At 39.5% G+C, this 26,655-nt stretch overlaps 1 protein-coding gene across 1 annotated transcript in view; it reads left to right on the top strand.

Annotated features, from left to right (window-relative positions):
• The window catches only part of TNRC6B (trinucleotide repeat containing adaptor 6B), a 46,381-nt gene extending 19,732 nt beyond the window's left edge, over positions 1-26,649 (top strand). Inside the window, exons 9-21 of the mRNA XM_029085263.1 lie at positions 7,462-7,610; positions 11,207-11,332; positions 12,372-12,503; positions 13,011-13,106; positions 13,349-13,523; positions 13,920-14,054; positions 14,262-14,438; positions 19,080-19,226; positions 19,481-19,576; positions 22,036-22,260; positions 22,786-22,856; positions 24,690-24,829; positions 25,787-26,649. Coding sequence (XP_028941096.1) covers positions 7,462-7,610; positions 11,207-11,332; positions 12,372-12,503; positions 13,011-13,106; positions 13,349-13,523; positions 13,920-14,054; positions 14,262-14,438; positions 19,080-19,226; positions 19,481-19,576; positions 22,036-22,260; positions 22,786-22,856; positions 24,690-24,829; positions 25,787-26,177 — 2,060 coding nt within the window. The 3' untranslated portion in view covers positions 26,178-26,649. The remainder of the gene's footprint in view (positions 1-7,461; positions 7,611-11,206; positions 11,333-12,371; positions 12,504-13,010; positions 13,107-13,348; positions 13,524-13,919; positions 14,055-14,261; positions 14,439-19,079; positions 19,227-19,480; positions 19,577-22,035; positions 22,261-22,785; positions 22,857-24,689; positions 24,830-25,786) is intronic.
• Positions 26,650-26,655: the final 6 nt, after the last annotated feature.

Genomic DNA, 26,655 nt, shown 5'->3' with positions numbered 1-26,655 from the left:
CCCTACAATATTCCTAAGGTATATATTAAGAAAAATATGATTGAAATCTACTGTTCTGATTATTTTATTTGTTATCAAGTCTTTAAAGGCTTAGTAAAGCTGAAAACTTGTACGGGATAGTCTTTGGTACTTATAAAGTGGAAGAAGGTTTTGTTCCTGTCTAGGAACTACCTACTTCTATTCAGTGTTTAATTCTTCAGAGTCTACAGAAGCAGGAAAATCACTTCATCCCTGGTTACAAAGACAGATCTTCTAGTCCATGTAAAGGACCTTTCCACTGTACAGACCCGACAGTTATTTTGCAGAGATGTTCAACCTGTTTCTCCTAACCATCAGGAATGTCTCAGAGGACTCAGGTTCTTCCCAATCATCCTGTCAAAAGCCAGCAGTCTGTAATTCTCGTTCCAAAGGGTGATAGTCAAAGTAGTAGTAGTATTCGAAGCTCTCATTTAGAACATGAATTTCCTCTGTGAATGAGGTGTGCCCTGTGGGCTTCAGAGAAGTGTGTGTGTAGTGGTTCTGTGTCTGGGAAGGGTCCCTGTATCAGTGAAAATCAAGTTTGTAATGGAAATATAGACACCACTGATTCTGAATCTCGTGTGATTTAACACTGAGACCCACAGTATGGCTGTTACGTAGTAACTACTTTATCCGTTTTGTATTTAAAAACATTTTACTACCAAATTGTTTATTTCCATCTACTTCTGCATAATAACGAAACTTATCTACCTCAGCTGAACCATGTATGCACACAGGCACAAGGAACTGCTGAAAGGACAGAAAAGACTTGGTAAGATATGGAGGGCTGACTGGAGGAGGTGACTGACTTGGAATCAATGCTTATTCTGCTGATAGTTCTGTTTCCTATGGTAGACTTCTGTATTCCCTGTCAGTTTAATTAATTACTGATGATCCTGTGGTGACATCTCTGAATAACCACCTGCAAAAGTAGCTTTGTGTCAGGTTACAGTCTGTGTGATCTCTGGATCAACTAAAATTGGTGTTTACAAGTCAAGTACAGTTAGTTTCAAAATATGTTCTGAAATTCATTGCTGTAAGTTAGAATAGCATGGGATCTGTGATACAGGTTGGATGCATCTAACATCAAGGATAGAATCTGTTTACTTCTGAGGTATTACCAGCCACAGAAGTTACAGTGCTCAAGTCTGACTGTGTGCTAAGCATTAAGTAATCTAACTTTACAGCATCATGTACACCTAGTTTGGTGCATTGAATCCTTTCTTTGTGGCAACTTTTGATTTGTTTCATTGCCTGATTTTTTTTATTATTATTTTTTTAAAAAAATTTTTTGGTGCATCTAAACATCAAATAGTGACAGTCGGGACACCTTTGGTTTTATGTTTTTACGGATGTCAAAACATTGACTAGTCTGATGTGTTCTCTCCACCCCAGAAAGTAAACCAGTAGTAGATACTGCTTTCCTCTGAAGTGTCTTCTGTACTAGTGATACAAAGGCCATATGAATGAAATTGAACCTGTACTGTGGGAGCTTCTGGTAGCAGTGGAAAACTAAGTAATACAAGTTCAAACCCTGCAAATGCAAGCAGTATAAATAGTCATTCTTGATTTGAATAGTAGATTTTTATGGAGTATAGGAGGCAGTTCTTGTGAAACTGGCCATTGTGCAATAATTGCAGTTTCTGTGCGATTCTGATTCTCCCATAACTCTTATGTGCCTTTCTAGTATTGCTAACCAAATTATTCCAATATAATGCCTTGCAAGGAGTCTGCTCTGATATTGACCCTCCTTGCACTGGCGCCGTCACTAGCTTTAGTACTTCCTCATCTGCCACTGTTGTAGCATCATGTGTGATGCTGTAGTCAGGATTATTTTATTTATTTGTCTGTTTATTGGGAATGGATATTTTATTGGGAATATCTATTAATCTTTGTTGGTACCAAAGATAGAGTTGTGACAGTCAAAACTTACTTGTATCTAATATCAGCTTCAGATTTGATATTCTAATGGAATCCGAATAGCTGCGGTAGTATTCTCAGTTTAGAATACACTACGTTCTTAAAATGCGTCTCGCACTTCATAAAGCATTAAGTAGTTAATTTTTCCCAAAATTGCTTTCTTCCTCTGAATAGTTAAGGATCCCAATAAGAGATGTTAAGGAATGCATTTATATAGTACAATGCAGTTTTAAGGAAGGTAACAGAATGTTTAGATATCTCTACTTTGGCCTCATACAGCCTCTCTAGAATTCAGACTCTGACTGTATCATGCTTCTCAAAAATCTTCCAGACAGAGATAGATCAACGTCTTGGATATTTGGTTTTCATCTGCCTTCAGATGCTGCTGTTAAAGAATTGATGTAAGAATATACAAATGAAGAGGATGGTAGCCTGGATTATACTGATTATAGCTCTCTTAGTTCTTTATCTCCAAATTAAAAGTTTGGATCCTTTAGAGCTTTCACCTCTCCAGGCCCTTACAGCCATCAGAGCTTCTGAGGAAGGATGGCTGACACTCAGAATATCCCATGAAATGGTGCAGAAAGATTGCATACTTAGTCTTGATATGTCACACTTTAAGTTTATTATGTCCATTAGTGGTGGCATCCTTGATCCAAGGTAGAGATATTTATTATAGTTTGTATTCCATTTCAAAGACTAAGAATGTAACAGACCTTCCTGAGGCTTTTCTGTTACTTCTTTACTTGACAGTTTTGCTCTTGTTGCTTGTGGAAAACTATAAGCTATTTTGCTCGGCCTGTATCTACTTCTAAACCTTAAAAGTCGGACTTATTTATGAGGTAGGCTTGTCCTCTAATGGGTTTTCAGTCAGGATTACTACATACCAGGTTTTACTAACTGTATAACTCCCAGCATGATGTTTTTCCCAGTTTATGGATAAGTGTACATTATTCTCAGTTAAATCTGTGCTTGGAGACCACACATATCAAAGAAAACTTTCACTTTGATATGCATGGAGCACCTTGACTCTGTTCATCGTGCATCATAAAATAGGTCCAGTTGTCAGTAATTCATTCTTACGTTGGTTTCAGTCTCCTTGTTTGAAAAATATGTTACTTTTATTGCAAGGTGGTGGAGTGACACTTTTATTTACTGACGGAGAGAGAAGAGATGGATCAATAGCATGCCTGAGACAGATCTACTTCCTCTTTTTTTTTTTTCTTTTTTAAATCAAATCCCTTCAATGGATAGCTTATTTTAGTTTGAAAATAGGATGCAACTTTTTTTCCATTGAAATCCCTCCTAGTATGTAAGTCACAGAATCACAGACACACCTAGAGCAAGTTGCACAGAACTGCATCCAGGTGGGTTTCTAATATCTCCAGAGAAGGAGATTCTACCTCCTCTCTGGGCAGCCTGTTCCAATGCTCTGTCACCCCCAACAGTAAAGTTTTTCCTCATGTTTAAGTGGAACCTCCTGTGTTCCAGCTTCTGCCCATTGCCCCTTGTCCTATCACTGGTCACCACGGAAAAGAGTCTGGCCCCATCCTCTTGACACCTGCACTTTAGATATTTATAAACATTATTAAGGTCCCCTCTCAGTCTTCTCTAGGCTAAACTGACCCCGTTTTCAGTCTTTCCTCATCAGACGGATGCTTCAGCCCCTTAATCATCTTTGTAGCCCCCCGCCGGACTCTCCAGAAGTTCCCTATCTCTCTTGAACTGGGGAGCCCAGGACTGGACACAATACTCCAGATGCGACCTCACCAGGGCTGAGTAGAAGGGGAGGAGAACCTCCCTCGACCTGGGAGGAGGGAGGTCATACTATTGGTCCTACTGGTTCTTGATGGTCATACTGTTCTTGATGCACCCCAGGATACCATTGGCCTTCTTGGCCACAAGGGCATATTGTTGGCTCATGGTCAACTGGTCATCCACAAGTAATCCCAGGTCCTTCTCTGCAGGACTGCTTTCCGGCAGGTCAACCCCCAACCTGTACTGCTGCCGGGGGGTATTCCTCCCCAGGTGCAGGACCCTACACTTGCAATTATTGAACTTCATCAGGTTCCTCTGTGCCCATCTCCAGCCTATCCAGATCTCGCTGAATGGCACTACAGCCTTCTGGTGCATCAGCCATTCCTCCCAGTTCAGTGTCATCAGCAAACTTGCTGAGGGTGCACTCAGTCCCTTCATCCAAGTCACTGATGAATATATTGAGTAGGACTGGACCCATGAGTAGTACTACCCATGAGTAGTACTGCCCATTGGGGAATGCCACTAACCACAGGCCTCCAGCTAGACTCTGCACCGCTGATTAAAACCCTTTGAGCTCTGCCATCGAGCCAGTTCTTCACTCACCTCACTATCCCCTCATCTGATCCACACTTCCTAAGCTTACCTATGAGGATGCTATGGGAGGCAGCATCAAAAGCCTTGCTGAAGTCAAGGTAGACGGCATCCACTGCTCTCCCCTCATCCACCCAACCAGTCATGCCATCACAGGCTATCAGATTGGTCATGCATGATTTCCCCTTAGTGAATCCATGTTGATTATTCCCAATAACCTTTGTTTCCTCTACATGCTTAGAGATGGCCTCTGGAATGAACAGTTCCATCACCTTCCCAGGGATGGATGTGAGGCTGACTGACCTTCTTGCCCTTTCTGAAGACTGGAGTGACATTGGCATTCCTCCAGTCCTCAGGCACCTCTCCCATTCTGCATGACCTTTCAGAAGTCATGAGGCATGAAGTTTGCTGCAGTAAATAGCTTGTCAGAATTACTAAATATTTTATCTTTTCCATCCCCCTGTTTCACAACCACCTTCGTCTATTTTAATGTACTAGTTGCAATCTCTGCAGATCACTGAATTCTTAAATCACCTGTAAAGAATGGGGAATTAATTTCCAATTTCTGTTGATTCAAATACCATTCATGCAACAGTCTACTATGAATAAGTTACAAAGCCATAACCTGATTTCACATTCAGGTGCAACACCTTGATATCCAAGCACATATGTTTGCTCAGTAGGCTTGGATGATGTAAATTTATGGTGAGGGTATAAAACCAGTATCTTTAAAATGTTTCCATCTTTGTGATCGAGCAGAAAACATGGTTCAAATGGGTTTTTCCCATTTGGTTTGCCCCAACGAAGCTGTGTATTTTCACCACATTGAGGCTCTTGTTTGCAAACATTTTGGGTAACTTTGCTCAACAGCAGTTTCTGTCTCCTATCTCCTGGTACAGGATCACATTATGTAATTTTGTTTGTATTCAGTTGTTTGGGTTATTTTCTTTTAAACTGCACACATATGGTGGGGGAGATCTACTTAATAGGTTTTGTTTTCCTCACTAGGGCACGAGTGTCATCTTCCAAGCTCTTGTTTCATTTTGCATTTTTCACTTTTCATGGTGATTCTCACAGATGTTAATAGTGGGAAAAATCCAAGAACTGACGGAGTGTTGTCTTTTATGAAGATAGTTGGACTTTTAACCCGTTCTTCATTTCTACATGTAGAGGATTTGGGGCTTCATTTATGCACAAGTGTTCTTGCCTACTGCAGTGGTAGATGCAAACTTCAGATTTTAACGGTCATCTTGCGCTCTGTAAAGTAAAGCTACTCTTCAGCCACCTGTGTTATTTATAGCTTTTATTGGCAAGACAGACTCACACTACAAGGTTTCAAGGTTGCATTAGAATTTTCTGTCAATGGGATAAATGAATGCTATCATCTCTCTTAACAAGGCCTTGTTTACACTGAAGTTTAAGCAGCTACCTCAGCACTAAGTGGTATGCATATCTATGCTTGAAGCCTTTAAAGGTGCTATTTAATGCTCTAGGCATTATTTAACAAGCTGTTTTACAAGGCATCATTCGGTAATGTTTGAGTTGATTTGGATCATCAGGATAACTGAAGAAACAAAAGGGTGTTTCTGTGGCTTAGTCATCTTGTGTTGGCATTGACCCAGTTTCATTTCAGATAGTGATGCAACTCTGTCTCGCTTTCAGTTTCTTTTCAAGCAACTAATGACAGGATGTCCTGTCTAGAATTAAAGCACAAAAGCCTTTTGATAGTGAATTGCTGGCATTGTGTGTAGTGGTTAGATGTAGATATTGACAGGATTGGATTGAAATGTACGGGATTGGATTGAAATGTACGTGACACTTTATGTGACTGCTTTTGCAGAGCCAGTTCTAGCTTTTTAGGATAAATTAGAAAGCGATGAGCTCATCCAGGTCAGTATGACTCTAGTTACAAGTCAAGGTATGTAGGTAATCTGCCAGGTATTTGGGGGATAAATGATGTTGCAGGTATCTGAGAGGATGAAGCAGGATCTACTTTGAAAGCCATGCCAGCAAGAGAAACCCATGTAATTAGTGGTTTATTTCATAGGTTCTTGGCAACAACATACCTATGAATATTAATAGCTTGTGACTGGACATTAGGAAGAGATGCTGGCTTTGAGAAGCTTTTTTGAGGAACAGACAAGTGTTTTGAAGGTGTTGGGAGTGATTAGCTGTCTGCCCTTTTTGATAAATACCTAATGTTTTGTCAGTGGTAGGGTAGGATATCTATCACCAACTTCCTTTGGGAGCGTCATAGATTTTTATTAACTGTAGTGATGGGGTTTTTAAACTGTTCTTGGAAAGGCCATCTGTGCTACTGAACAAAATTGTTTAAAACTAAAAGTACTAATTAATGAGTAATGCTTATTTCTATCACGTTGTCCATATTTTAAAATGAAGATGTTTTCAAGCTACTTCAACATAACAATATGCATCTGAGACTTTACAAGTGCCACATATGACCAAAAAAATGGTTCCTTGGCAGCAGTTCAGTGTGTAAGAAAACTTCCTTCCATCAGCACTTGGCTGATGATAAGCTTATAGAGAAAGATGCTGTCTTGTTCACTGTGTAAGTTACAGTTTGATCATCTGTTATTAGCATCTCTTCCTCATGTTCCGCCAGATTACTGACTAAACAGTGGCAAGAGATTGTAAGGGATGTTTGAAAAGCGTCTCTGTTACTGGTTTTGTAATCATTGCATACAGTCTGAGGGAGATTGGTTGCCTGTCTGGAAGTTGCCCTACACCAGATGATCTGTGGTGTTCAAGAGTTAGTTCACATGACTGTTTTGATCAAATTATGTGTGTGGTTTTGCAGTTTGAGTGGTGTCTCTATAGATACCGAATACCAGTAAGTAATAGTGTGAGTTTTGGAAGACATTGAGATTTGTGTATAAATGAATATAATTAGTTAAACTGGGCTGCTGTAGAAATGCATGTGTTTGTATCTGTACATAAGTTGGGAGAAGTACTTCACATTAAACTGACTTGTTCAGTCTTAAAAATGAAACTTTCTGCTAAAATTTTTCAGTATCTTTTAATAGCAACTGTAGACATGCTAAATTGTTAGACAAATCTAATTTATACTCTGATCTCTTTGTCTGTGAGCCTGCTGTCATGAAACGTGGTAGAGATTATTGGCACTGATTTCACCTTCTTTCCTCTTTTTTGCAGGTGGTCTCCCAGATAAGAAGTTTGAGGTAGATAAACGAGCCATGAATCTTGGGGATTTTAACGACATGATGAGAAAGGATCGATCTGGGTTCCGTCCACCTAATTCCAAAGACATGGGAACCACGGATAGTGGGCCTTATTTTGAGAAGGTGAGAGAAATATCTTAAGATAAATTAATATCAACCTCTGTATTTGAGGCCCCAGTTTTTACCGTATTACTCTGGAAGTGCCAAAAATTAAGTAACCTTGGACAAACTCAATAGTAAAAGTTGTGGGGGAGTTATGTTTGTAGGATGAATGTGTATGTAAAACAGACGTGCATAGACAAACTAAATTATCTGGGGAGAATGAGGCTTTTTATTCTAGAACAGCCTGCTTTTAATATGGATGGAAATAAATTCCTTTGTTTTTCATGGAAGTAGCAATGAAATTCATTATAGGTTTCATCACAGTGATTCTTTTGGCTATGGACTACAGTCATCTACTGTTTAAAAAAAAAAATTGGTTTAGATCTAAGTAAACATAAGTAATCACAGTCTTCCAAATTTTTTTCTGCTTTCATGTCTGTTGTTTATTGGAAACACCCTTTCTAAATTCCACAACCCCTTATGCTGTATGTCCGTGTACTGCAAGCTTCTGTATGACATCTGTTTCTCTGTGACATCTGTTCTATGTTATGGTAGCGTTTCTTTCATATTCTTGCCTATTTTAAATAGAAGCTCTCACTGTTATTATCAAACGTTAATTGCTTCATATTATGAATTGGAAAGCGTCCAGTAGATTCAGAATGCTTTAGGGGTTTTTTACCACAGTTTATCACATGTAAAATGGAAAAGAAATTTGGTTTAAAAATTCTGAAGGCGTGTTACTGTTAATGAATTTTTTAGCTCCTCCATTTTGGTATAGCAGGCCAAAAAACAGTTTTGTCAACTCCCTCTGGTGGCCTAATTAATAAATACCACTAGTAGAGATAATGCATTCCTAACAAATTGTGTTTGTAGGTGTGTGCTAACATTAGGAATCCATTCAAGATTTGTTTCTTCCTGTAGTGGTAATAGCCACTAACTTCATGAGAGTTCAAAATGTATTTTTAAAAAGAAAACTTTAGGAATTCATTGATCATTTCCTTGGACCAAAATCTTAATTGTCAAGTGATCATTTGAGTCAGAATTTTGTCCTTGTAATTGCTATTACAAATTAACTTTGCTTCTTCCTAGTCACTCACCGTCCCTCTTTCTCTCCTCTTGCGTTCTGTTGCTTCACTAACCAACTCCTGCTGTTGGCTAACTGCTACTTCAGCTGACTTTGCCTTTCTCCAATCAAGATGGGTGCCTTGGGGATGAGGCTCCCTGCTCTCCCTTCTCCCCTTCTCCCAGCTACAAGCTGTCTCCCTCTGGTTCCACACTATCCAACGTCGGCCTTGGGGCAATCGGCTCAGGGCTCAGTCCCCAAAACTTCGCTGCTAGACAAGTAAGCAGGCCACATTATAAGATGTATTGTTATAAGGCTGCAACCTGTGGGCTTAATCCTGGTTAGTTGGTTGCTTGCATTTGTTTTCCTACTAAATAAATTAATTTTGTTAATGGAAATTTCAGCTATATCAGGCCACTGAGAATCAATCCACTTTGGTTCCTATCATCAAGATGTATTCCAACTGGTTTTTTTGGCCTCTTACTTTGTGAATCACAGTGCAGCAGCAGACAGATGTGCTTTTCAGAAATCATTTAGTGGCAACCTTTGTATTTTAACTGCTGTTTTAAAACCCAATTATAGGCTGTTGATTTACCCCACCACCCGCTGACACTGAATTTTTCCAGACTCCACCCAATGACCTTGTATGTAGAAATGTGCTTTTAAAAATTTACAGTTGTTTTACATTGTGCCTCTTCCCTTCTCCCTTCCCCATAGCCCAAAGAAAGGATCGATTTAGCAGCCCTTAAACTCTTGAAGTAGCAATGTTTTTTGTTCTATATACAAGGGAATGGTGGAGAAGAAATGAAGTAGGTAACTGCAGTTTGGGAGAATTTCTGGCTATTATGTTTTGCATTATGCTAGAATAAAATGTTGCAGGAATACTAGGAAATGAAAGAATAGAACCTAAGTATTGCAACTGGACTAGCTTATGTAGTCACATGCCTAACATGATGGTGTTTCTTTGTGTTGTCTTTCTGTTTCTATGTGACACAATCCGTGTTAAACATCAGATTCAGTCCAAAATTTGCAGGCATTTTCTTGGATTTGGTGTGCAGAACTCTGAGCTTTACGGAGAGCTGAAAGTGTAGCTGCAGCTTCAAGCCCTTAAAAATTATAATGTGTAGTTGACCCCAGTCAATTGTATCCAGAATAAAAACTCTTTTCTCTCTTGGGGTTTTTTGTTTATCCTCCTTTGTGCTTAGTATGACATCTTGAGTTGCTTCTGAAAGAGAAGTTACATTAAGGAGGTGAAATGTGATGTAGGTGAATGAGGCTATCCATAATGCTGCCAGTATTCAAACAGGATGAGAGACTTCTGTTTTAGCAAAGGGATAGTGGAAGATGCACAGTATTATGGTAGAAGGGAGGCAAAGTTTATGAAATCTTGGTGTATATGGGAAAGAAAGGTTTTGGAGAAGGCCTGCACAATCTCAATTTGGAAGAATGATGAATTTATGTTGGGTACAGCAGTGCTGGCATGGAGGAGAACAGAAAATGATGTCTGAGGGATGGCGATTGTACTGTTCGGAACCCAAGGTATCCAAGGATCATAAACATGCTGATATATAGCAGATGGGAAGTTCTGAGGATCTTGCAAATAAGGGACAGAAGCATGGCATATAAGGACCTTGTGGAGTATGAGCTTCAGCTTTTAGAAGCAACAGCATGAAACTGTTAGTGTAGGAGACTGTCCATAACATTTCCTGTGGCTTTTGTTGAAAGATGTTACAAATAAAGACAGTCTGCTCAGAGCCTGAAATAGTGAAACATAATACAAATTGTCTTTGGTCTTTTTCATGCAGTAGGGTATATTATTACAGAAGTCGCTTATAAAACAGTAAATGCTTCTAATTTAAAAAAAAAAAAAACTCAAAAGAAACAGCAAGTATTCTTGCTTTAGAAGATAAATCACTTGGAGGAAAAAAAACCCAAACGTTTTTTCCTCACTTGAAAATTCTCCTGTTCTTCAATTTAGTGGGGGGAGGGAAGAAAAACATCTCAATCCAGAATGCTGAAATTTTCACAGAAGAAGGAAAATTTTTAATAACATTTTTTATTTCTAATTTCGGTTAGTGAAAGGCCTGCAGGGGAGGTAATGAGCTTTTGAGTGGTATCTCAACAACGTATTCAGAAAAAGTACCTGACTTTTCTAAAATGATGGCCCAGAATTCTCAGTGACACAGTCTTGCCATACTTTTAAGCCAGTGGAATGTTGGTTTGGTTTTTTTTTTGAGCGTGTTGTTTGTACTCCAAGTTTCATTTCCCAACATGTAAAGTGCAAAATATAAAACATTGGCTTTGTCATGTGCTTTGAAATAAGTGGATAAACATGACTCTTCAATGTAGAGGAGAAAGAGCCTGCATTTCAAGAATGTAGTACAGCAGTTGTAAACCAGGCAGAATATTACTGATTTAGGGCAGACATCTCAGTAATTCTAAGGGTACTCTGTTTAAATCAGTACTTGCCTCACTGTTATTAGTATGTAGTTAATAGCATAGAAATCCATTCTCCTGAAAGATTTATCTTCTCACTACTGCTTTAATTTTATAGGGTGGCAATCATGGTTTGTTTGGAAACAGCACAGCACAATCGAGGGGCATGCACACACCAGTGCAGCCACTAAATCCTTCCCCCAATATCCGGGCGCAAGTGCCTCCCCAATTTCTTTCTCCCCAGGTAAGGAATTTATAGTAACTGGTTACTTGTAAAAAGTAGAGCTACAGCCTTCAGAGCAGATCATTGAGGTTACTTATACATCTTAGTCTTGACGTTATGAAATCAAAAGCTTAGGTCTAAGATTAAAAATTAAAATTCATAGTTGAAAGTGCTTAAAACTCAGTGCAGAAGGATTAGCCTTCTTTCTTGTTCCAAGGCAGTTGAAGGTAAATGCTCACTACCAGTATTTTTAAACCTCAAAGTGGATTCAGGAATCCTGTGTCTTACATAGGCTTTTGCAAAGTATTGTAAAAACAACAAAAGTGAAAGCTGAAAGCTCTTCTGAAGTGTGAGAGGTTGCTTAAGTTTTTTTTCGAGCGGTCTTGGCCTGTGTTTCCTGCCCCCATGAAAGAGAGGCCTGATGAAGGGCTGCATGTTGCATTTACATTGCAGAGCTCTAAGACCTCAGGGTTTCCTAATGCACAAGTTTACCTTTTGCTTTGGACTTGGTGAAGACTTTTGGAGATTCCCTTGAATTCTACTTGTGTAACTCTCAAGTAATGCAGGGAGAAATGGGGGGATTCTTCTCCACCTACTCCTGTCTTTTACTATAGCTTATTCAGCATACAGAGATTAACTCTTTCTGTGAGGCACTGTTTCTTTGCTCCAGTGACTGCCTGAATGCCTTTCTTTTCCCTTGTCAAGCAGTACATTTTTAATGTGATAATGCAGTACTGTGATTACTGGTTAGCTGCATATATATCAGCATTTTAATTTAGTGCAGTCTTTAGCAACCATTTGGTTGAGGAAGGAACCTTTGTGTGTGTGTCTGCATCTGCACGTGTAATACTGTATATTGTCAATCAAGTGAGGTATTCACTCTGCTCAAGTCACAGATGGTGCATGTTTAAATGTGATGTGTTAATAAATCTGTAATGTCTTTCCTGGAATACCATTTATGATTGGTGTCATACATGCTCCTTTATATAAATACTCCTACTTCATCATCTTTTCTCATAGCAGTGCATTTCTTGAGGATATGTAACTGGTTTCCATGCAGGTTTCGGCCTCCATGCTCAAACAGTTTCCCAACAGTGGCTTGAATCCTGGTCTTTTCAATATGGGCCCCCAGCTTTCTCCACAACAGATTGCCATGCTGAGCCAGCTTCCACAAATTCCCCAGTTTCAATTGGTAAGTAGCTAGTAATCTTGTGTCTGGTTACAAATTGTCTACTGAAAGAGTTTTCGTTTTATGTTTGTTCTAGTTCTGTTTTGTCTACTGATCTTGTGTTATTTTTGTAGGAGTATTCCCTGTTTGTTGTACAGGAAAATAGAGCTGTTAGAGGGCAGCAGATAAGCTAAATGGACCTGTGTAATTGTTGTGAATGCTGCAGTGGGTTAGTGTTGATTCTAAGCAATGCCTTTGTAAAGAAAGCAGTTGCTTGTTGATTTTTAATGGCTTGTACTCATAGTGGTGGTAATAAAGCAGGTGCTACTCATACTGTTGCATGATGTGAAATTAGAAACAAGTGAAGGATACAGCATTCTTCTAATACATTCATTGTCATTTTATTTGAGTGTGTGGAATGAGAAACAGTTTACCTAAGTTCCGAGCAAGGAATTTTCTAGTGACTAGCTCCTGACAATTATATTTCACTTGATGAGCTCTGTATTTTCACTCTTCCCACTTACCTTGTAGGCATGTCAGCTCCTCCTTCAGCAGCAACAGCAGCAGCAGCTGTTACAGAGCCAGAGGAAGTTATCTCAAGCTGTGCGACAACAGCAGGAGCAACAGGTGTGGCACTGTTTTTGTCAATCGTACAAAGTATAAAGTGCACTGGGAAAATGCAGTCTGCAGCAAAGACAGCACTGGCTTTACAGATGTTGTCTGCTCCCTTCAGTTTGCACTCTCTTCATATTGCACTTTTCAGAGAGCAAGGTCCTTTGGATGTCTTCCAAGGCACTGTTTCTTCATGTTTACTGGAATTCTGTGTTACAGCCTAGGATATGTCATCCCCAATTTTTTTTCACTTGCAGATTGCTCGTATGGTGAGTGCCCTCCAGCAGCAGCAACAGAGGCAGCCTGGCATGAAGCATTCACCATCCCACCCTGTTGGGCCTAAGCCACATTTAGACAGCATGGTACCTAATCCTTTGAATGTGGGTCTCTCAGATTTACAGACCAAAGGGCAAATACCTGGATACGGTTCAGGTAAGTGCTCTGTGGAAAGAGATTTGGTGCATTGCCTGTAGTTACCATATTAATATGGTAATGGTATTATCATGTTAGCCAGTTGTATCTGGATCCAGAGATGAGTAATTTATATATAAGCACTAGGGCGAAGGTTATGACAAGTGTCAACTCTTGATCAAATTGCATTATTTTTCGTTACGTGGGAAGAAGACAAACCTAAGAACAAAGTATATCTCAGTGGTATACTGACCTAACAAGCTCACTTGGAAGTTGCCTCTTGAACGTTTCGTTTGCTAGTGTTGATTTTTTTGATTTATTTTTTTATACCTTTCTTAAGATCACAATGACTCCCTGTTTGAAGGTATTTAAACCAGAAAGAGTGAATGGCAATGGAGTTTTGTTTTCGTTTCACAGGCTTTGGCTCAAGTGGCATGGATTATGGCATGGTAGGAGGGGAAGAGACTGGAACAGAATCCCGCTTTAAGCAGTGGACAATGATGGAAGGGCTGCCCTCTGTGGCTTCACAAGATGCCAATATGCACAAAAATGGTGAGAAGGGGACTGGCTATTTTGGGAACGCTCTTGCAGTATCATCTTGCCAGAGATGAAATACCTCAGAGGAAATTATGCTTCAAGTTAGTGAATGTCTTTCCTCATGACTGTGCAGCTTAAATATTTTTTTTTTTTGTGTAGTATTCCACACTCATAAAGATCTTAACCTTTCTTGAGTGTAAATGTATCTTTTTAATACTTCAGGTGCAATAGTGCCCCCTGGAAAGGCTCGCGGAGGATCACCCTACAACCAGTTTGACATAATTCAGGGCGACCCACTAGGTGGCCCTGCAGGCCCTGCTGGTGATAGTTGGTTACCTGCCAAATCTCCACCAACGAACAAGATTGGAAGCAAATCCAGCAATGCCAGCTGGCCTCCAGGTATTACCTAAGGCAGAGGTTGTGATACAGAATAGATGTGCCAGGACCTTTCCTCGTCATACTTTTTAAATAACCGCTGCAAGGAAATACTTGCTTGGCCCATCTCGGTTTTTAAATTTTGTACACATTAAATTATAGCATAAATGTTGAACTTCCAGTAAAAAATTGCTGGGCTAAATATGAACTAACTCCTGAATTGCCTGAACAGTATTTGGTTTTTCTTAGGTGAACTCTTCTGTAGTTTCACGACTTCACACTTACAGAAATTTTCATGAGAACACACTTGTTCATAGAATACACGATACTAGTTCCCTCCTCTTGTATTGATTCCTTATTTACGTTGCGTTAGGCTGACAGAGGGTGTAAAAATTCTGACTGATAGCATGGAATCAGAAAACAAAAGATGCGAAAGCTTGTTTTTTGTCATGGTGGGAACAGGATTTTCTTGTCTTGAGCTTTTGTATTTTATGTAGCATGAACTTTTCTTCTGGCAGTTGTTTACAAATATTGTAAAACCATTGTGGGCCACAAGATTTCTTTTGCCTTCGCTCCTGGTACAATATGTACACAATGCGTGGGCCATACCGTTGTGGTTCACCTTTGCTCGTGTCACGTAAAGGGTAGAAGAGTGTTGCCATGTTTTGGTACTGCTCAGCAATCTTGTGCCTTGAGTAGAAGTTTCTTGGTTTTTGGATTACAGGCAGTAGCACATTCTTTAATGTCTTTATTCTTTAAGTCTTCTGGAGTTTCACTGGCAGAATTTTATCTTGCCTCTAGAAAACTCAAGTATCTAGGGAAAAGACATATATATTTGAACACACATATAATTTTCTATATAGAATACTCATTAAACACATAATAGTATCCTTGAAGTTTCATGGATTAATCACCAGTACTGTTCAGCAAACAGCGGATGCTGTGATTTTTCTCTGCCTAGAAGACTCTTACATTCCAGGAAAACATTCCTACCTGCGAATCCTCTGTTGTGAATCCCCTCAAGCACAGAAAAATAAAGGTGCAGATACATCTCTTGGTTAAACCAGTAGCACAGACTGCATCAGAAAGCTCAGGAATCTTTGTGACAGATAAAACTGCAGGAAACCTATACAAAGTAGTTTAAGCTTTTTATTTGGGAACCCCTCAGTGTCTAACTGGAGAGAAAATGTTTTCTGATGAGCAGAGTTAAAGAATTAGTTATCTCAAGAACATCTGCACACCCACAATATTTCATACCACTGACTGTTCTCTATAGAGGTGTATTTACATTACATTTCTGTCAGCCTGATTGTTAAGCTCTGAGCTTCTTCACTGAGCTGGAGTTACTGTTCATAGTATCAGATCAGAGGATCAGCTCTGCTGTGTTTCCGGGTTTTGGAACAGCCACTGGCTCTGGCAGGATTCTTGGTACCAGAAGGCTGTTATGGAAGTGAGGAGCTGAACAGCTACTCTTTGCCCCTCTCTGATATCATAGAGCTTTTTTAGTGGCACCTGCGGTCCCACTGTCAGTGATAAGTAAAATTTTTGCTGTAGCTTGACTGCCTCACCACTGTGAGAGGATAGCCGGCGTTCACAAATGCTGAACATCAGCTGTCACTGGTATTGTCAGTATTATCCCTAATCTCTTGTGTAAATGACTGTGTTTGCAGATGTCATGTAACAGATCATGGGTTTTGGCATGTGGCTTTTACACAGTTATTGCTGCATTGTGCTCTCTTATGAGGTCCATAGACTACTGGGACAAGTGTTACTGTCCCATAACCATCAGCCACTTAAACCATCTCATTGCCTCTCTAGCTTATTGGTTTCCTCAACAAGGAAAACTTAGCTGAAATCATGATCCACCTTATAAACACCCCTGATGAAGAATAAAGACCCAAAATTATTTTACACTTTACGTCCTTTTTCTTTGCAAGCTTGTACATGAGGTCCACTGTCAGTTACTGGCATGAAGGTACAATTTTTCTTCCTAGGGTTGGAAAATAAGTTAACAAAAATTAGTTTACAAGAGAAAACCTCTTGAAATAGGTGCGTTTTTCCTTTGAATGAATACAGTGGTCACTCAGCATTCACCCTGACTACACCTTTCGCGTTTTCCTCCTAAATGCCATCTGCTGCAGAAATTCTGCCGTTCAAGAGAGCAGTATTGTTCAGCACAAAGATAAATGAAGTGGTGCCCAATCATGATATCACAGCTGGAGGTGAGAGCAAGTTTTGCTGCATTGGTGAGAACTGTATCTTTTGGTTATGTCACACAGACTTGCATACCTAGGTATTATTAGACTGTAATATTCCCATTCAGGAGGAGTTCAGTCATACACTCCGAGCAAACTGGCTGGATGTGTCTGTCATGGTTTTCCTAATAATTTTATGTTTTAACTTTTTGGGAGAACCTTTCAAATATCAGTGGAGAAATGCACTTCATGTTTTCTTTACTATCTGGAAATAAAAGAGCATGTCTGTAGGGAGAGTTGGTGAATGTGCATGAGAATAACTGTCAGTCCCAAAGGATAGTTTGGAAATTTGTCTGTATGCTGAAGTTCAAGGAAAACTCTTCTCCAGACCAGGTTTATACTGATGAGTGAATGTGTTTATATATGATAGGCCTGATCTTTGGAGCTTTGTTTTAATATCTCTTAACTTTATGATGAGAGCTTACTAAGCACTTAATTTTCAGTCTCACAATTCTCAGAAGTCTTTACAAAAGCAAGATTTGGACTTATGCTTTTTTTTTTCTTTCTTTTTTACAAACAAGTTCTAATTTCCAGGTCCTAACCTCTGTTCATGGATTCTTTATCTCAGAACAGTGACCTTTTGACTAGCCCCAAGAGCTGCATTGATTGTTCCTTAAGCATAAGGTGGTCCTGTTTGTCAGAGGATTGCAGTATTTTGGCAGTAACTGAGCAGATGCCTCCCTTGATGCAGTGCTGATTGCTCGTACTGTTAGGAATGCTGATACCTGATATTGTAGATTATTTTGTGGCGTTACTAAAGATTGGGAAATGTGACTGAAGTTTACAGAATCATGAAGACAGTGAACTAAATAAACGCAGAATTGTAATTCTGTGAATCCTGCAACACTAGAAACATGGTGCAGTGCTTGGACTTAAGAGGATATAAATTTCAAATAGATTAGCGATTCCCTTCCCTCCCCCCCGCCCCCCCCATCAGAGTGGTGAACTTCTGGAATGTGTTGCTTTTAGAGCTTCTGGAAGCAGATGGTGCTAACCATTTGAAACGGTGATTGGATAAACTGATGGAAAAATAGTTTCACAAGCAGGTGCTAGCAGATAGAGGGTATTTCTGACGTCCTAGACAGAAGGACTGGGAGAGTGTGAGGGAAGTAGCCTACGGATAGCGGCCAGTTTTGTATTCTGTCCCTGAATGGTATCTCTCCTACCACTGTTAGCAGAACACTGGGCTAGATGGACCACGGTTCTGACCCAGTGGGACATTTCTTCTCTGACATTCTCCTGCCAGTGCATTATTAAATACCACCCGTGCTCTGCCAAGTGTTTGAACCAGTAGTATCACATTTTCTTCTGTATTTGTCTGTGAAACTTGTAGTCTTGACTGTGCTTCTTCATTACAAAGGTGACTGAAATGAACCTTTCCATGCTGGATTCACCCTACATGGTTTATTTCCAGAGAGGACATCCTGGGTCCCACTTTTAATCATGACTTTTTAATTACACGCAAATATTCTGTCCTTAATTATTTCAAAACTTCAGGTTGGGAATAAAGATATCATTCCATATCCTGGACTTGTATCTGTAAAGGATGAATCTGCCACCTTGGCACTCTTTTCACTCTTACCCAAATTGTCACATAGTATCTGAAGCTTCTTTACTTGTTTTTGTGTTTGGCAGCTTTACTTTCTTACCATTGCTTCCAAAATCAACCACAATACTTTATTAATTGAACATCTACTCAGAGAAGGAACCAAGTTACCAATCTTTCTTACAGTAACTGGAGTTTTTGTATGTTCATGCTTTATATAACTTGTCTTAAAAATCTGGCATGCCTGGAGCTATATTTGAAAGGAAAATTAAAGCATGATAAGTATCTTCCATCTCATTGTGAAGCATGAAGAATGTCAATGAGTATATACATTGTTTTTACCACAAGGCATCTCACCTTAGCGTTTCCTCAGTATTGATAGTTAATGTATAAAGTGTGTGTGTACCTACAGTGTAATGTGTCAAATATTGTGTTTACAAACTCTTAAGGTAGGTAGCCTTTCCTTGAGAAATTTTGCACCCACACAGAGTGTGTGTGTAGAATCTAATCTTATATATCTTAAAAATTTATTATGTATTAAGAAAGGATAAAACTGTTGAATCCTCATCCGAGTGTAGTAAAACAGGAATAGTCAAAGGAATACCGTATGCAGTGAACCACTTTTTTGTATGTAGACTTAATTCAAATGCCAGAGAGAGTTCCTTAGGAGGCAATGTGAAATAGATTTTACTTAAGAAAAGTCTGTGTTTGTTTTGGGTTTTTTTGGGGGGATTGTTTGTTTGTTTTTTCCTGAGGAGCAGTGTAGAAGACAATTATTTACCCTCCTAAAATATCTTCAACAACTACTTCCAGTAAATAACGTTTCCCTGTTTTCAGCTAATTTCTTTTTCCCTCTTGACACAGAGTTCCAACCGGGAGTGCCATGGAAAGGTATACAAAACATTGACCCTGAATCTGACCCCTACGTGACCCCTGGAAGCGTGCTTGGGGGGACAGCCACATCTCCCATTGTAGATACTGACCACCAACTTCTGCGGGACAACACCACAGGTAAAACAGTGAACAACTGGTATATGATTATTTAAGTTGTTCTGATACTCAAGAATATTCTGATCTTCCTGTCGTAACAGGGTGACAGTCTATTGCATTTGACTAAGGGAACCTATGTGCCTTTGCACCATGGCTGTTTATCATGTGAAAGCTTGTCATTGGTACAAATTGTGGCTCTCTTGGGCCACAAGTGTTACAGAATCTCTATGAATTTGGCCTACTCTTCTCTTTCTCTCTTATTTTCCCTTTGATAGGGTCTAATTCTTCCCTCAACACCTCGCTGCCTTCACCTGGTGCCTGGCCCTACAGTGCCTCTGACAATTCCTTCACCAACGTTCATAGCACTTCAGGTATGTGGGCTCCAAAACTTACCTGGACAAAGCATTTTCCACTTACTCACTAGTTCCTCATTCCTGTTCCAGTGTGAAAATTTAGTCTTTCAGTAATTTCTGAGAAATTAAAAATTTGAGTAGCTGATCAGACACGTTGTCCTCTTGATGATAAAATACTCTGTTGTAGTTGCTTTAAAAACTAGGCTAAGATCCTCTGCCCTTCCTCCCATCCACAATACAAAAGCAGGAGATGCAAAAGGAAAAAAAAAAACAAAAACAAAACAAAACGTGCACAGTCTGTTGACATGTGTAAGGGGTTGGGGGACTGTCACAATTTTTTAAACACACCTGCTCTTTTATGTATGAGTTAAGGAATTAGAGCAGTAAGGTGAGTGATTTTTGTCACTTTAACTTAAAATATTAGAGTGCTGTGAAGGGAACATTTTATCCTCCCATTTTATAGCACTCATCATTTCCTGAAATCTGGAGAGAGAGAGAGGAGGCTTTTTGTTTGCTGGCTTTTGATAGCTGACCTGTAAATAGTAATTTAGATACCTGCCTCAGATCTTTGGTAAGAAGGTCTCCAAAGCTTTCTTGTGGAAAATGGTTTCTGCACATGCTTCTGAGTAGGATACTGGAAATACTTTCTGTAGACAAACAATTTGGATTTTGAACTTCTTACAGATGCCAGTTTTCTCTTGAGACACCATTGTCTTGACAACTACTTAGTCAAACTGAAGAATTGTGTGTAAATAGCAGAAGTGATGAACATAGCTGAGAGCTGCATCTGGCCCAAACTTTGTTTTTTTGCATCTTACTGAATAAAAGCTGTGTTCATATGTTATCTCAGCATCTTCACAGAAAGTGTTGAAAATCACATTTAGCCTTCAAGAAAAACAATGCTCCTGCTGCCAGTTTGTGGGGTGACTTTGGTTTGAAGTAATATCTGTGTATGCAGCATTCCAATGACATAAAAGATTTCTCCTTCAGAGCCTGGGCGGAGAAGTGGCATGTATCAGCTTCTTACCTTTGCTTAATTTTTGTCTAGCATGTAAAAAAGACCCAAGAGAGAAAAAATTATTGAAGTCATAGTTGAATTGAGGAAACTAGCCCACTGCCTGGCACACATACTATCTTCTGCTCATGTTGTTTGAACTACATAGCAGCATTTTACAGCCAGAAAGCAGGTGTCATCTGAATTAGGAATTTAGGATTCACATATCTGTAAAGCAAACTGAGTCTAGTTTTTAAGCACTTTCATTTACTTTCGTAGGTTAGTGCTTGAAACCTGTTTACTATTGAAAGTTACTCTTTGTGTGGAAGTATAGTGATCCAACTGTAAAATGAAGCAGCTTTTATTTACTGAAAGCTTTATGGTCTTGATTCCCAAATGTATTATTTTGTGACACCCTGGCATACTGTAAATCTGTTTTTTTACCTTGTCTTAAATAAATAATTTACTATGTTTTGTTAGTGAATAGAGCTTAATACATATACTTGCACACACATGCACATGAGTTCTGATTAAAATAATTCATGATTAAGGTAATTCATGACACAAGTGCCCTTACCCCCAGATTGCATGGTCTGTGTTCGCTGGTTCTCATAACAGAACCAGGAAAAAAGAAATTACTCGAGCAGTTTTGACGTTTGGGGTTTTTTTTTGCTGGGTGACAAATGTCCCTTGGTGTCAGAAGTTGTGGGAGAATTTATGGTCTGCCTTCTTCAGGAAAACTTCTTTAGGAAGAGCCCACAAATATTCATGATCGATAGTGATGTGTTTTATAGTGTGTTAATTTTTCTCTTTTATTTGACTCTTATATAAAGGGTTCTTGAAATGTGTTAGGGATATCCACTATTCGTCTTAACTTCTCCTAATAGGCATTTGGTAATAATGGTAATTTGGCTTTCTAGTAAAAAATTAATATGCACTATCAAGATTGTTTAAAAGTTCAGCTGTCATACAGCTAAATGGCCTTCTTTATGCGTTAATCGTTGTGTCAACTCTGTATGAAATTTGTGGTTCATGAGAAAGCTTTGATATTATAGGAGGACATCCTTGGGAGGTAGCATTAGCTTAGTAGACTAAGAGTGGTAAATACTTATTTCAGTTCTCTGCAAGTTTTTGGCCTGAAGAACATTAAATTTCATTAAAGGTCAGTAGTACCCAAACTTGTAAGAAATTCTCAGATTCTCAAATGAAATGTAGTGTGGACATAGAAGTTGCTATTATCTTACTAGTGACTGAACATACTGTGACTGGTTATGTTATCATAAACAATCTATGGGTTTTCCTTTTTTTTTATTAGCATATATAAAATAAGCAAAGATTAACTTGCACGTAACATGACTTTTTTGGTGTGGTAGATTAACTGTTTTGCGGTTCTGTGCTTTGTGCTTGTCTCCAATATAAATGTGGTGGAAGGGTTTAGATCTTGTACACTTCTCTAATACATACAATTTATTTAATCCTCTAGCAAAATTCAGTGATTACAAATCAACATGGTCCCCAGATCCTATAGGACACAATCCCACTCATCTCTCCAACAAGATGTGGAAAAACCATATTTCCTCAAGGAACACTACAGGGCTGCCCCGCCCACCTCCTGGCCTGACCAACCCCAAACCATCATCTCCATGGAACAGCACAGCACCCCGATCGGTCAGGGGCTGGGGGGCACAGGACTCAAGGCTTGCTTCTGGTGAGAAGAATCAACTGATAGCACCATTGATCAGACCTGAGGAGTGTACGTTTTACAGCACTAATGGTTTGGAGGAAAGAAAGTTGCAGTTGCCTGGTAAAAGGAAAAAAATAGTTCCTTCTTGAAATGGAAATTTGCTATCAGTAATTGGGGTGGGAGGTGGGTGAGGGTGGTGTGTGGAATGGCAGGTCCTGCTGCACAGAATGAGTGAAGAGGGCTGAGAGCTGCCAGAAGGGAATACCTACTGCATGGGGCCTTTCAAGACTAGATGCTTTCTGTGGGTGGGAGACTCCTCAAAAATAAACGCTATTAAAAAATGAATTTTGATAAATGCTATTAAAAATTAATTCTTACATGAAATGTGAGGAAAAATGCGGTTTTGTTTTCAGGACTGATGATTTAGGCCTTCATGTGTTAGCAGGGCTCATAATGCTGAATATATCTGAGACTGGAAGACTGACTGTAAAGAAGAATGGTTTTCTTTGTATCAAATCCATTTTGATTGCTCTGTCTTCTAATTTGCAGCATCTACTTGGAGTGATGGTGGCTCAGTTCGTCCTAGCTACTGGCTGGTTCTTCACAATCTCACTCCACAGGTATTTTCTGTTGTTGTCTCTGGGAACTCGCTTGCTTTACTGAGATAGATTTGTGGATTCTTCAGTTCTTTCTCTTTGAATAAAATCTAACAAAATCAGATTTATCAGCATACTTAAGATGTGTTTCTACTAAATTGGGCTGCAGTCTGATTGTTTTTTCAATTGTAATCTCTTCAGCTAAGTGTAAGATGTTCAGTTTTTGCTACCTGACCATCATAACCTTTCAGTACCTAGAGTTTCAAAAAAATTATTGGAACGAAGATTTTTCTTAAAAGTGAGGATAAGTTGCATGACCATAATGTGGAACTGTTTATAGCTGGTAGAGACTGTTCTTTGAGGGGTGTTGTCAATCCTAAAGCTGTTGTAACTGCCAGTTTTCACTTGGGTGTTTCCATAGTAAAACCACAGAATGTTTCCAGCACTGCTGCCAAAACCAGTCTAGTTAGCCTGTTCCTGCAAGTATTCTCAGAACTTGTTTCCATTCAGAATGAATTCTGTGGAGATCCTGGTTTTAGCAATCCCAATTAGTCTGTATTCAAGACTTTGGAAAAGCCTTTACGATTATCAGCAGCACCCTGAGGTCTAGAGAGTCCCCAGCTCAGCAGGATAATTTACCATGCTTCTGCTACAGTCTAAGAAAACATCAGTGTGAAAGGATCATCACGTTACTCAAAATGGCAAACTTTGCTTCTTTCATAGAAAAGACTGTCTTTCTCGATGTGAAGGAAACAGCAGTGGTGTGATAAAGAGGCACAGTTCTAAGTCTCCCTTGTGCAAGGTAGTTTAATACTGCTTTAGGAATCCTTTAGTGGAAGAAGAATATAATTTGGAAGCACTTTAGTTAATACAAGGGAGAAAGAAGCAGATTATAATTGTCTCTTCCATAACAAATCCTCTATTCATTGTGGGTCAGTACTAGAGAGAAGTGTAGAGGTTAAGGTGAATTTAGGGACAGAATCTTCATTTCAAGTTTCTCTATTTTAACTTTGTCCCACGCACAACTTCCTTTTCCCTCATTTGAGGTTGTATTACACAATAGAGGGGAAAGGGAGAAGAAAGTAAGTAGCACTTCCTTAAGTATCTGCACATTTGGATCCCATTCGTGTGTGTGTGTTCCTGTGGCATACCAGGAATGGAATCTGTCTGTACAGAACACCTTGGAGAACAGCAGTTACTGAAGGTAAGTAACAAGCTGTTACTGCTGCAGAAGGAATGTAGGCAACAGCTGCTGTGAAAACATGAGTTTAAGAGGAATGAGTTGCGAGGTTTGGCAGAAAGATCACTGACTCGTTTCTGTGACTTGCTGTTCCATAAACCACAAAGACAAAAAGACATCAAAATAAGTTTTAAAAAACCCTCATTGTAGAGGTGATGTTTCAAGTTTTGCAAAGAGCTTTTAAATAACGGCTGATGTAAATTCTACTGAAATCAAGAGTGCTGGAGACTTAAGACGTTCTGTTTCCTTTGGTACAAATCCTGATGGCTGAAAATAGCGTGAAGTACAAGTTGTATATAATTACTGGAAAACCTGCCAACCTGTGGATAGTGATACTGTAAGAAATTCAGTGAGATGAGAAAGACTGGACTCAAGCTATAAGTGAACCACAGAAATAAGTCAGATTATTCCATAAAGCAAAGTCATTGTGAGAAGCCAAAGCATACTGATTCTATTTGAAAGTTAAATTCTCTCACCTTTGCTTAGTTCCCACAACTTTCACCTGTTTTCCTTTCTGAGAGCAGGTCATCTTTTAGTTACTGAGATGAAGTTAGGATTGAAATACATTTCGAGAAATAGTTACAAACATCTGTTTTCTCCTGACTGTTCTTCCTCAGATTGATGGGTCAACCTTGAGGACGATCTGCATGCAGCATGGCCCACTGCTGACATTCCATCTGAACCTGACCCAGGGCACCGCCCTTATCCGATATAACACCAAACAGGAGGCGGCCAAGGCCCAGACTGCACTGCACATGTAAGTAATCCATGTGTCCATTCTCTGTTTCTGCATTACTCATGAACACAAAACATCTGTCCAGTGCTATACTTGGAAACTCATCTGAAGTATCATGGTTGGACAGAAATCTTCTGTTCATTGCCAGAGGAAGAAGAGAAACAAAGATGGCTTCTGTTTTTTTTACTTTAATTGCTGGCACAAACTGACACATACAGAACTAAGAAGGTGAAAATAGGATGAAATTGTAACCAGTATGCACCTTACTGTATAATTTTGGCCATTTTATAAAAGCTTGTGAGTTGTTTCAGTCGAAAGTCATTCTTGTGTGTGTAACTCAGATATGTGGGAATCTGCTGTAGTTTTGAGATACACCTGAAATAGCTTACTTGAAGAGCTGCAGATCTTAGGTTTCCTGTTGTTCAGCTTTTCCAAGCTGACTGTGGCTCTGGTATGTTTTGAAAATGTGAGAGGTTTTAAGACAAAAATCTTAGGGGAATGTGGAGGGGGTGGTAGTATAAGCCCTTAAACGCAGTGGAAACTTGTGAACTATACTAATCTTACCCTGAATTTTACAGACTTTTAACCTGTTCTTCCTCTGTTTTGTCTGAAAGGTGACAAATGTGCATTTACCATTTTAGCTATGCTGCAGAGGCACTTCTGTCGCTCTTTGTGTTAATGTTCAGGACCTTAGTTTAAATTTAGAAAGGTTTTGTTGCAGGCATAGCAACTGAATGAGGGGGAGGTTGGTTTGATTTGGGGGGTTTTTTCCCTCTTATAAAATGGAAGTTCTCATGCTTTGAGTCAGTCAGTTTCACTGTTGAGAACAGCTAAAGTTTTCTGTGCTTGCTCCATTGCGGCAAGCTGATAGCTCCTTTGGTTTGGGCATTGTTGTTTCCATGCCTTCTGAATTACTTCTCCTTACTTTCTGGCTCTAATTTTTTTTTTTTTTTCTCTTCCACGTATCTTGTGTTGTAGGTGTGTGTTGGGAAACACTACCATCCTGGCTGAGTTTGCCACTGATGAAGAGGTTAGTCGTTTTCTGGCACAAGCTCAGCCCCCTACACCTGCAGCAACCCCAAGTGCACCCACAGCAGGCTGGCAATCCCTGGAGACAGGACAGAACCAGACAGATCCAGTTGGACCTGCTTTGAATCTCTTTGGTGGGTCAACAGGGCTCGGGCAGTGGAGCAGTGGTGGCGGCGGTGGCAGCAGTGGGGGTGATCTCACTGGCGGTTCGTTGTGGGGGCCCCCAAACTATTCTTCAAGCTTGTGGGGGGTCCCAAGCGTAGAGGATCCACACAGAATGGGCAGCCCTGCTCCCTTACTACCTGGAGACCTTCTGGGAGGAGGGTCGGATTCAATCTGAACTTAGAACTTTCAACTCTGACCTCGTGACCTTTTTTGGAACAGCAGCAGCACTAACTTGACCTTTTCGTTTTTTTCAACTTGCAATAAATACATTTATAAAAGGAAAAAAGAAAACGGAGAGAGAAAAAAAGGTGGGTCATTGACAGACTGTCTGAGCACATAGTTGCCTCCCTTATATAACTTCAGTTTTTTCGTTTGGAATATGAATCCAAAAAGAGAACATATCACTCTTGAAATACTTGAATCATGAACGCCAACTTAGAAAGACAATGTGAAGCAAGTACACATACCATTTAAATTTAAACACAAAAAATTAAAAAAATTAGTTTCTAGTTTTTCACTTTTTCATGTTATACGGAAGTTGTTGCTAAGAAACATATATACTGAAAAAATAGCTTTTTAACTTTGTTTGCACTGGGTGTGTTTCCGTCCTTAGGTCTACCATGTTGGGTTGGGGTTGGGGAGGGGTTCAAAAG

Source organism: Antrostomus carolinensis, unplaced genomic scaffold (genome assembly GCF_000700745.2).
Source record: "Antrostomus carolinensis isolate BGI_N321 unplaced genomic scaffold, ASM70074v2 scaffold3266, whole genome shotgun sequence".
NCBI lineage: Eukaryota > Metazoa > Chordata > Aves > Caprimulgiformes > Caprimulgidae > Antrostomus > Antrostomus carolinensis.
This window is presented reverse-complemented; position numbering and strand designations above follow the sequence as displayed.